The sequence below is a fragment of the Grampus griseus genome (genome assembly GCF_964374135.1).
Source record: "Grampus griseus genome assembly, chromosome: 9".
Taxonomy (NCBI): Eukaryota; Metazoa; Chordata; class Mammalia; order Artiodactyla; family Delphinidae; genus Grampus; species Grampus griseus.
The window spans coordinates 80,833,005-80,845,495 of record NC_139003.1 but is presented as its reverse complement, the minus strand read 5'-3'; the positions used below and the strand labels follow the sequence as shown (position 1 = coordinate 80,845,495).

Genomic DNA, 12,491 nt, shown 5'->3' with positions numbered 1-12,491 from the left:
CCCAAGGTCCTTAAAGAAACATGGAAACATTATTTTTGCCTAGAAAAAAGATTTTTCTGTTTTAATAAGTTTCTAAACGCTTTGATGGCAAAAGCACGTGTGAGAAGTGTCAGAGTCTCAAGGAGTTGCAATTTCATTTGTGAGTTGAGGTTTGTAATTGTAAAGGCAACTTTCATAATCCCAAATTTTACTTCCACAATCTAGAATTCTCTGCCCTGGAAAGCCTGCTTTCTTAAACTGTATGTATGACAGAGACCTCTGTTTCTTTCAATTGGATTTTAAATAAATAATCAAAACTGGTGACTTTAAATGATAAACTTTTATTCTGAATATACTGTTTTTGCACAGGATTTAACACAACATTTTCTGGGATTATAAATATTTTTATAACAGTAATATACAAATTTTTACAAAACGTTTTTATCGGGCTAATTTCCACAAAAGTGTCGAGAGAACATAATAAAGGGGAGAAAAGATCTTTTGTTCACAAAGCCACTTGGCCTTTTGCATGGATGCACACTCAGCACTTCAATAAAAGTATCCCTAATAGTATGATCCAACAACATACAGCACAACAAAAAAGACAGCTTTGTCAGGTCACACTGTAAACCCAATTGGCATCTATTCAAGACAGTATCCCATTAGTCTCAGTGGAATTTCTTTGAGTTAACCTTGTGAACTAGAAATAAAGTAGATGAAACTTGGTAAGGGTTGTCTAAGACTTTGAAATTCTGGAATTTTTTCAAGAAATCAAGAAACTTCACACTTTTGCTTTACTGGTTTGCTCTTTACAGAAATGTACATGGAATAATAGCAATGCTAACATTCTGCTATGGGAAAGCAACACACATTCCAGATAATTGTAAAATATTTGAAACTGCGGGCAAGTGAAACCATCATTCTATGCTATGCTTAAAAAAAAAGTCACAACCTCCATTTTGTTACACTAGGTCAGACTCTGTACCTCTAGACACTTTAATGTCAACTAACATGATTAATGGAATAGTTCAGAGTTTTAATAAGACATAGAATTTAAGCTTTGGTGGAGAGAAAGATTTAAATGAGATGTAAAATACAAGAGAGCATCAAATAAGCAAGTAACACTTGGGTTGCAAAGGTCACTTAAAAGGGATACTGCCTATTTGAACCCTGTAAGGCCAGTTTTAAAGTTAATAAAAGGAATATTATAGGAAAACTTACAAATGGCAGCAACACTGTCTTGTTTTTCCCAAGTTAAGCAATGACGCCTCAAGCATTAGAAACATGAAAAAAGATCATACTAAAATCTTATAGGCCCAGGACCTAAAAGTCTCTTCAATCAAACTTGCTAACTATGTCATGTTAAAAACCTGTTACAAATATGGACCACGATTGGTGTTTGGCAGTAATGCTGGTTGTTCAAATGAAAAAATATAAACAAACCATTAATGCAAAGTTCATTCCTGTTATTCAACAGCAATGCAAGACTTCTGATTCTGTTAGTGACAAAATACATTAAGCTGCATGAGCATAGCAAAAATTAAGTAAGCAAAAGGGGTTTAAAAGCTTTTTTCTTGATCTCTTGTACTGTTTAGTCTTTGAAAATCGGTATTTATAACAGGCTGAAATTTAAGTTCTTGTCAACAATAGAACTCACAGAAAAATCCTAAATTAAAGATAACAATTGGATGGGACGAGTGTTACTGTCTTTCAAAAAATTACGCCAAATGCGTGAAGACTAGTATTAGGCACGAGAATAACGTTCTTACCCAATTTATTAACGTATGTGTGGTTGTTATATGTTTATTTTATAACAGAAAACAAAGGATCACGGCAAGACTCGTGCATGTAAATATATTTTGATGGCAAGTGAAATCAAATAGGACCCTGCCAAGAGATGCCAAGTTTAACTGTGATTAACACAACAACAATGTAGTTGATGAAAACATTATTTCAGTGACATTAGCCATGAAAATATATTTAATAGATTTTAAAGATAATTTTAAGGTAGTTTGTTGTATGCTGGAAGCAATTCAGTTGTTTAAATGTGCATCGTTTATATACACAAACTAACATAACTGTATATTTCGATATCCCCTTCCCAACACTTTCATGATTTAAAATAGTCTAGCAAAAGTTAACAATAAGTTTTAAATATTTAATTAACAAACAACATGATTTAAACATATTGTTACTAGAGTGAGAAGTTCCATATTTTTTTAAATCACTTTGGTGTTTTCTAAAACGTCAGTACCAGTTACAAATGAGACTACAAAATCACAACAATGCATTAGAAATGGTAACTGATGTCAACTCTTAGAACAATAGTTGGCAAAGTGATTCCATTTTCCCCTCCCCCCATTTTTAAATAAAAAAATATTTTAAATAAGGAAATGTACACAAATGGTACCTAGGGTATATTGGTGGTGGAGGAAATTACAAATGTATGCAAAGCTAAAAACAAAACAAATAGACCTTTTAAACTATGCTAAAGAATTGGTTATATCTTTGATATATGAAGCATATTAAAGCATGCTGGATAATGTTAATAAGATTTTTACTTAAAAATGGTATATAAGAAAATTTCCAGCATAGACACACACCAATATTTGGCATGTTTGAAAAAAGAACAAATGCATTTTACCATTAAAAATATCTGCATACTTCCAGCAGAATTATTCCCTATAGTTAGAGTTACACATTCATTGTTTTTACCCTTTCTTCAAATACTGTTTACCCCTGAAAATAATCTTTAAAAGCATAAATAAATTCTGCTACCATATTACTCTATAATGAAATATCTAATTTACTACACTAGCCATTTTCACTAATGAGGCTATATAAAAACAATTTTGATTATTCACAATCAAGTATTCGTGTGCATACATATAGATTCAAGGTTTCCTTTTTGTTCAGATTATTGTAAAACCCTCATCAAACTGCATGGAAATTTTGGTCAAGTGATCATACCATTTAAAACAGAGGGAACAAAAGCAGCAGCAGCAGCAAATCTGGGATTGTAGGTGCTGCTATTCCAGCGAATAAAGAGGAAACCTAGGGTGAATCTTCATTGAGAACATATATGTACTCTTCAAAAAATAAATGTGTCAAATCTGATTTATGTACTTAAAATATCTGTACATAGGTTTTCAGGCAAAAGCACGAATCCGTATAAAATCCATTAATTCCCATTTCACCATTTACCTAATCCAATCATTCAGCATTTACACTGCACAGTATATTCAGAGTAGTTTAACGACATTTTAAAAGATGACTTAAGTGCATTACATTGCAAGGTTCAGATTCTTACATAACAATAATGTCACTCAGTTAACTTTTCAATGGACTATACTCTACAGTAAGAGAAAAACAAACCGAAAATTAAAATAGCAGCAGCATCATGCAAAATACCCTTGGTGACCAAAGTTCATTTATCACAAGAAAAAACATTTCCCCTCCCCCCAACAAGCTTTCCTTAGAGCATTTTGAAATATCTGGCTAGCACTACAGAACTTTACTGTGAACAAAAAGAAAATTGCATCAAAGCGTTTATTAAGGGCTCACATTTATGAGGAAATATGTCGCATATTAATTCTACCCTCAAGCACCTTTAATTTCTTAATTATTTTCAAACAACCAGTTCATTACCCCACCAAAACTTGGTCATCATTTGTGTTATATTTCTGGCAGAGAAGCCATTCTTCATAAAGCATTTTATTCATGGCAATTTTTATCGTAGAAAATAAGCCATAATTTCTATTTTGACAGATTACACCAATGTTAATTATCTCTCTCCCTCTCTCTCTCTCTATGTATACGTTCAATAATAATTACTCAAAGCAGCAAATAATTTTGAACAGAAGAATAAGGAAAAAATAACTTTCTTTTCCCCTAGAGATTTTCTTGGTAAAAGAACAAGGATTGCAGCAAGTCAGAATTCCAGGTCAAAATTAAGATAATTTGTATGATTCATAAACAACTGTGTGGGGAGCCCTTTTACATGTAATCACCAACAATGCAACAACAAATTCTCAAATTTTCCAATAGAGAGCATGTATAGTATTTTGCTTTGATGTTATATATAGATGATGCAGGGTTCACGCTTAAGGATCTGACACCCTGACATGCAGCCAGCGGGTGCCTTCAGAGTCTGTGTCTTAGAGTGATGCCACGGGATGGTCTGAGCTAGTGGTCTGCTGATTCCACAGTTGACCCTCTTTTAATGCAATGGAGGGCTCATGTTTTGGCAGGGCCTGGAGTTTAATATGCAGATTTGGTTTTAGAAGGTCATAACTGGTAGTGTCTGCTGCCAGATAAAAGCCAAAGTAGTACACACTGGATTCCGATGATGGACCACAGGGAGGGACTTAACCCAGAAACACCCCCGCAGTCGGTATAATCCTCCTGTTGGAAAGAAAAGGAAAACAGAAAACTCCTGAAAAATATTTGGTAAGACATCTCCCAGAGCACGCCGTGTTTAGTCCACTTCTGAACTCACCTTATAAAGCCGCTTTAATTTGAATCCAGATAATTTACACTGTCCTAGATTTTACTGTTCAACAAGTTTAGATAAAGCCGTTTTCCTAGTACCGTTTGAAGAATGCTTTACATTTTTAGTTGTAGATTCTGATGATTATGAAAGGAAATACTGTATGCTGTTCTGAGTGATATTCCAATTTCTAAATTGAAAAACCTTACTTTCACAGTATTAAATATCCTTCTATATTTATAAGTACAAGATATAAAAATAAAATTTCATAGTCTATTTTATAATTCCCAAGAATTATGATATTTAGCAATTATGCTCAATAAGGCAAAGTCTGAGATTGGTAAAATAAATAAATTTGAGAAATGAACTTCTATTTTCCCTATCCCTTATATCCAATTTCAAACGTGAATATATCATGCTGCACATGTAGCATCTGGACCTTCATCAAGAATTAAAATGAAGAATAATGTAGTTGAACCCTAAAAGAAAGGACACTCTGAAAACCTATATCCAAAATAAAGAGCTAAGCTAGCAGGAGAGGTTTATCCTGTTTAGAGAACCATGAAATACAAGCTACATATTTGCTCATTTGGATCCCCCCCGTCTAGTGGCAGATCATTAGATTCCTTGCTAACACAAAATTATTCTTTACCTTTTATTCCTAGGTTCTGTATTCTGTAACATTTTCTGCATCCTCTGATTCCTTTAAATATACTGAATTTCATTAAAAAAACTTCCTATCTTAAGAGGTACAAACTATTAGGTATAAAATAAGCTAAAAGGATATCTTGTACAACATGGTATATAGCAACATTTTATAACTATAAATGGAATAAAACCTTTCAAAATTGTGAATCACTGTGTTTTACACCTGTAACTTAAATAATATTATAGGTCAACTATACTTCAATTAAAAAAAAACAAGAAAACCTCCCTTCTAATTATTTTCCTAAACATCTTTCAAGAATTCACTAATCCAAGGTTCATCTTCCAATAATCAAAATAATAGGTTATGTAAGAAAATAAATTTTCTAGTCTGAATAATTTTACAAAGACTCTGAGCTCCCAGAGACTAAAACATTGGCTCTTTTTGCTCATTAGGGTTTAATACAGTGCCTGCCACCAAGTAAATAACATTTTCTTCTTGAATTGTATTCTAAGGCAGCAGAAGTCTGCTAAAGAGAATTCTGAGGAAAAAAATCTATTAAGGAAAATTTTATTTTTCAAATCCCAGAAGTGGGATTGCTGGATTATATAGTAATTCTATTTTTAATTTTTTGAGGAACCTCAATATTGTTTTCCACAGTGACTGCACCAATTTACACTCCCACCAACTAAGTGTAAGGATTCCGTTTTATCCACATCCTTGACAGCATTTGTTATTTCTTGTCTTTGTGATAATAGTCATTCTAACAGGTGTGAGGTGATAACTCATTGTAGTTTTGACTTATATTTCTCTGATGTGTACTGATGAGTATTTTTTCACATACCTGTTGGCCATCTGTATATCTTCTTTGTAAAAATGCATATTGAGATCCTTTGCTTATTTTAAAATCAGATTAGTTTTTTGATCTCGAATTATATGAGTTCTTCATATATTTTGGATACTGGCTCCTTATCACATACATGATTTGCAAACATTCCCTCCCATTCTATGGGCTGTCTTTTAATTCTGTTGGTTTCCTTTGCTGTGCAGAAGCTTTTAAGTTTGATGTAGTCCCACTTTTTCATTCTTGTTTTTGTTGCCTTTGCTTTCTTATGGTGACAAGTCCAAAAAGTCATTACCAACACCAATGCCAAGGAGCTTACTCCCTATATTTTCTTCTAGGAGTTTTATGGTTTCAGGTCTTCAAGTCATTAAACCATTTTGAGTTGATTTTTGTGTATGGTGTAAGACAGTGGTCCAGTTTCATTCTTCTGCATATGGCTGTTCAGTTTTTCTAGCACTCTTTATTGATGAGACTTTCTTTTCCCCAATGTATATTCTTGGCTCCTTTTTCATAAATTAATTGACCATATATGCATGGGTTATTTCTGGGTTCTCTAGTCTGTTCCATTGGTCCGTGTCTTTTTTTATGCCAGTGCCATACTGTTTTGATTACTGTAGTTGTTTAATCTAGTTTCAAATCAGGATGTATCATGCATCCGACTTTGTTTTTCCTTCTCAAGATTGTGTTGGATATTTGGGTCTTTTGTGGTTTCATATATGTATTTTAGGATTGTTCTAATTCTGTGAAAATTGCCATTGAAATTTTGATGGGGATTGCATGCAATCTGTAGATTATTTTGGGTGGTATGGACATTTTAACAATTCTTCTACTCTATGAGCCCTGAATATTCTTCCATTTAGTTGTGTTGTCTTCAGTTTCTTTCATTAATGTCTTATAGTTTTCAGTGTATAGGTCTTTCACCTTTTTGGTTACCTTTATTCTTAGGTATTTTATTCATTTTGATGCAAATACAAGTGGAATTATTTACTTTCTTAATTTCTCTTTCCGATAGTTCATTATTATGGTATAGAAATGCAAATGATATTTGTATATTAGTTTTGTATCTTGTAAATGCTTTTCCTGCATCTATTAAGATGATCATATGATTTTTAGCCTTCATTTTGTTAATGTATGTATCACATCAATTGATTTGTGGATTTTGAACAATCCTTGCATTCCTGGAATAAATCTCACTTGATCACGGTGTATGACCCTTTTAATGTGTTGTTGAATTAACCTTGATAATATACTGTTGAGGAATTTTTCATCTATTTTCATCAAGGATATTGGCCTAAAATTTTCTTGTAGTATCCTTGTCTGGTTTTGGTACCATGGTAATAAGGCTGGCATTGTAAAAGTGAATCAGGAAGTGTTCATTCCTCTTTAATTTTTTGGAAGAGTTTGGAAGGACAGGTATTAATTGTTCTTTGAATGTTCGGTAGAATTCACCAGTGAAGCCATCTGATCGTGGACTTTGTTTCTTGGGAGGTTTTTGATAACTGATGCAATCTTCTTACTAGTAACTGGTCTGTTCAGATTTTCTATTTCTATTTTTTCATGATTCAGTCTTGATAGGTTGTATGTTTCTAGGAATTTACCCATTTCTAGGTTGTCGAATTTTTTGGCAATTTTTACATTGTCTTGCTATTTCTCCCTTTAAGTCTGTTAATTTTTACTTTATATATTTAGGTGCTCCTATGTTGGGTGCATATTTACAAATGTTTATATCCTCTTGTTGGATTGACCACTTTATCATTATGTAATGACCTTGACTGTCTCATTACAACTTTTAAGTCTATTTTGCCTATGTATACCCCCCCCAGCTTTCTTTTGGTTTCCATTTGCATGGAATATCTTTTTCCATTTCAGTCTGTGTATGTCTTTAAAGTTGAAATTAGTTGACTCTAATACACAGCATAAAATCATCTCCTGTTTTTTTAATAGATTCTGCTACTCTATGTCATTTGATTGGAGAATTTAGTCCATTTAACATTTAAAGTAATTGTTGATAGATGGTAATTATTATTACTACAATTTTGTTAAATTGTTTTTGAGCTATTTTGAAATTCCTTTGTTCTTTTTCTCTTACTGCTCTCTTCATTTGTGAGTTGATCATTTTCTATAGTGGCATGCGTAGATTCCGTTCTCTTTATCTTTTGTGTATCTACCATAGGTTTTTGCTTTGTGGTTATTATAACAACTGTTATAAATATAACATTTTATGTAAGCCTCATAATATTTAGTGTTATAAATAAGTTGATAAGCCTCATAATAAGTTGATAACAACTTAAGTTCAAATGCATTCTAAAACCCTACACTTTACTTCCTCCTCCATGCTTTTTTATTTCAAAATTTACATATCTTTAGTCTGTGTATCCATTACTTATTGTATGATAGTTATTTTTACTATATTTGTCTTTTAACATTCATACTAGATATATGTGATTAACCCACTATCATTACAATATTAGATTATTCTGAATTTAACTATATATTGGTCTTTACCAGTGAGATTTATACTTTCATATGTTTTCCTGTTACTAATTAGTGCTGTTTTGTTTCAGCTTAAAGGAACACCTTTAACATTTCTTGTAAGGCCAGTCTAGTGGTGATGAACTCCTTTAGCTTTTGCTTGTCTACAACTCTCTTCACCTTCAAAGTGGAAGGACAGTTTTGCTAGGTAGAGTATTTTTGGTTGGCAGGTTTTCTTCTTTCAGTACTTTGAATATATCATGCCACTCCCTGCAGGCCTGCATATTCTGGTGGAAAGATCCTGGTAGCCTTAGAGGTTTCCTTGTATGTTACAAGTTGTTTTCCTTGCTGCTTTTAAGATTCTCTCCTTGTCATTTACTTTAAAAAAATTTTTTTTATATTAGAATATAGTTGATATAAAATGTTGTGTTAATTTCAGGTGTACAGCGATATGATTGTTTCACATAGACATATATCTACTCTTTTTTCAGATTCTTTTCTTATATAGGTTATTACGGAGTGTTGAGTGGAGTTCCCTGTGCTTTACAGTAGGTCCTTTTTGATTATCTATTTTACATATAGATCAGTGTGTATGTGTTGATCCCAACCTCCTCATTTATACCTCCCCCAACGTTTCCCCTTTGGTAACCATAAGTTTCTTTTTGAAGTCTGTGAGTCTGTTTCTGTTTTGTAAATAAGTTCATTTGTACCATTTTTTAAAAATTCCACATATAAGTGATATCGTATGATATTTGTCATTGTCTTATTTCATTTAGTATGATAATCTCTAGGTCCATCCATGTTGCTGCACATGGCATTATTTGGTTCTTTCTTATGGCTGTATATATGTGCCACATCTTCTGTACCCACTCCTCTGTTGATGGACATTTAGGTTGCTTCCATATCCTGGTTATCGTAAATAATGCTGCTATGAGCATTGGGGTTCATGTATATTTTCAAAGTATGGTTTTCTCCAGGTATATGTCCAGGAGTGGGATTGCTGGATCATATGGTAGCTCTATTTTTAGTTTTTTAAGGAACAACCAGACTGTTCTCCATAAAGGTTGTACCAATTTACATTCCCACTAACAGTGTAGGAGGGTTTCCTTTTCTCCGCATCCTCTCCAGCATTTATTGTTTGTAGACTTTTTGATGATCGCCATTCTGACTGGTGTGAGGTGATACCTCATTGTAGTTTTGATTTGCATTTCTCTAATAATCAGTGATGTTAAGCACCTCTTCATGTACTTTTTGGCCATTTGTATGTCTTATTTATTTTTAATTAATTTTTATTGGAGTATAGTTGATTTACAATGTTGTGTTAGTTTCTGCTGTACAGCACAGTGAATCAGTTATACGTATACATATATCCACTCTTTTGTAGATTCTATTCCCATATAAGTCATTAGAGTATTGAGTAGAGTTCCCTGTGCTATACAGTAGGTTCTTGTTAGTAATCTCCAAATTTATCCCTCCTGGCCCCCCCCATATCCCACGGTAACCTTACATTTGTTTTCTATATCTGTGACTCTATTTCTATTTTGTAAACAGGTTCATTTGTACCATTTTTTTTTAGATTCCACATATCATCTGTATGTCTTCTTTGGAGAAATGTCTTTTTAGATGTTCTCATTTTTTGATTGGGTTGTTTGGTTTTTTTTTGATATCGAGCTGCATGAGCTGTTTATCTCTTTTGGAGATTAATCCCTTGTCTGTCACTTTGTTTGCAAATCTGTTCTCCCATTGTGTGGGTTGTCTTCGTTTTGTTTATGGTTTATTTTGCTGTGCAAAAGCTTTGGAGTTTAATTAGGTCCCATTTGTTTGTTTTTATTTTCATTACTCTACGAGGTGGATCCAAAATATCTTGCTGTGATTTATGTCAAAGAGTGTCCTGCCTCTGTTTCCTCTAAGAGGTTTATAGTATCCAGCCTTATATTTAGGTCTTTAATCCATTTGGAGTTTATTTTTGTGTATGGTGTTAGAGAATGTTCCAGTTTCATTCTTTTACATGTAGCTGTCCAGTGTTCCCAGCATCACTTATTCAAGAGACTGTCTTTTCTCCACTGTATATTCTTGCCTCCTTTGTCACAGATTTACTTGTGATAACTTAATTAAAATATGTCTTTTATGGGTCTCTTTTTACTTTAATTGAAATATATTTGAAATATAACTGTGTAAATTTAAGGTATACATGTTAATATGATAATTTATGTATTGTAATATGATTGCCATTAAAGTGATAATTAGCAGCTCTATCACATTACATAGTTGTCCTTTTAGTAGTTGTAATAATTCATTTTTAATCTCTTAGCATATTTGATGAATATAATCATTTTCTATATTCACTGTACTGTGCATTAGCTCTCTAGGGCTTACTTGCTGCTTGTTGTAAGACTGTGCCGTTGAACAACATCTGTCTTATCCCCTAACCCCCATTCCATGGTAACCACCATTTATTTCTGTTTTTATGAGTTTGGCTTTTTAGAGTCTACACACAGTACTTGTCTTTCTCACTTAGCATAATGTGCCCAAGGTCCATCCATGTTGTTGCAAATGGCAGGCTGTCTTCCTTTCTCATGGCTGAAAAATATTATATTGTGTAAGTATAAATCCCACTTCTTATTTTATCCATTGGTTGATGGCCATTTAGGTTGTCTCCATATCTTGGCTGGTGTGAATAACGCTGCAGTGAATGTGGGAGTACAGATATCTCTTCAAAATCCTGTTTTCATTTCCTTTGCACATATACCCAGTAGAATTGATGGATCATGTGGTAGATTTTTAATTATTTGAGAAACCTCCATAATGGTTGCAGTAATCTACATTCCCACCAACAGTGTATAAAGGTTCCCTTTTATTCACATCTCCCCAGCACCTGTTGTCTCGTCTTCTTGATGACATCCATTCTAACAGGTGTGAGGTGATAGCTCACTGTAGTTTTGTGTTTCCCTGATGATTAGTGATATTGAGAATCTTTTCATGTGCCTCTTGGCCATTTGGATGTCTTCTTTGGAAAAATGTCTAGTTTTTCTGCCCTTTTTTTAGTTGGATTATTTGTTGTTTCTTTTTCTTTGAGTTTTATGAGTTTTTAAATATATTTTGGATACTAACCCCTTATCTGATACATGGTTTGCAAAATTTTTCTTGCATTCTGTAGGATGCATTTTCATTTGGTTAATTGTTTCTTTTGCTGTGCACAAGTGTTCAAGTTTGATGTAGTTCCATTTGCTGATTTTTGCTTTTATTGTTTGTGCTTTTGGTGTTATATCCCAAAATCACTCTCAATACCACTGTTGAGGAGCCTCCTCTCTGTTTCTACTAAGTTTTATAGTTATTAGGACTTGTGTTAAATCTGTGATCCATTTTGAGTTAATTTTTTGTGAGCGGTAAGATAGGGGTCCAATTTCATTGTTCTGCATGTGTTTATCCAATTTCCCCATTACCATTTGTTGAAGAGACTATCATTTCCCCATTGGGTATCCTTGGCTCCACTATCAAATATTAGTTGACTGTGTATGCAGGGGTTTAATTCTGGGCTCTCTTCTGTTCTGTTAGTCTGTGTCTATTATGCCAGTATCCTACCCTATTTTAAAAATTACTGTAGCTTTGTAGTATAGTCTGAAAACAGGACGTTCGATACCTCTGGCTTTGTTCTTTTTCCTGAGCAATGCTTTGACTATTTTGCAGACTTTGTCACTTCATATAAATTTTAGGATTTTTTTTTTTTCTATCTCTGTGAAGAATGCCATTGGTTTTTTGATGGGGATTGTGTTGAATCTAAGGTGACTTCGAGTAGTACAGACATTTTAACTGTCAGTTCTTATGGTCCATCAGCATGGATGTCTTTCCATTTGTGTCAACTTCGATTTCTTTTAGGAAAGTCATGTAGTTTTGATTGTACAGAACTTTCACTTCCTTGGTTAAAGTAATTTCTGGGTATTTCATTGTTTTTGATGTTATTGTGAGTGTGACAGTTTTATTTTTCAGACATTTCATCCTAGTGTATAGAAATGCCAACTGATTTTTGTATGTTGATTTTATATCCTAAAATTTAGTCAAAT

General features: G+C 33.2%; 1 protein-coding gene across 6 annotated transcripts in view; it reads right to left on the bottom strand.

Moving 5' to 3' along the window:
* Positions 1-328: 328 nt before the first annotated feature.
* The window catches only part of CACNA2D1 (calcium voltage-gated channel auxiliary subunit alpha2delta 1), a 512,068-nt gene continuing 499,905 nt past the window's right edge, over positions 329-12,491 (bottom strand). For all 6 annotated transcript variants that reach the window (XM_082661685.1, XM_082661687.1, XM_082661688.1 and 3 more), the window contains one exon: positions 329-4,383. In XM_082661685.1, coding sequence (XP_082517811.1) covers positions 4,267-4,383 — 117 coding nt within the window. In that variant the 3' untranslated portion in view covers positions 329-4,266. The remainder of the gene's footprint in view (positions 4,384-12,491) is intronic.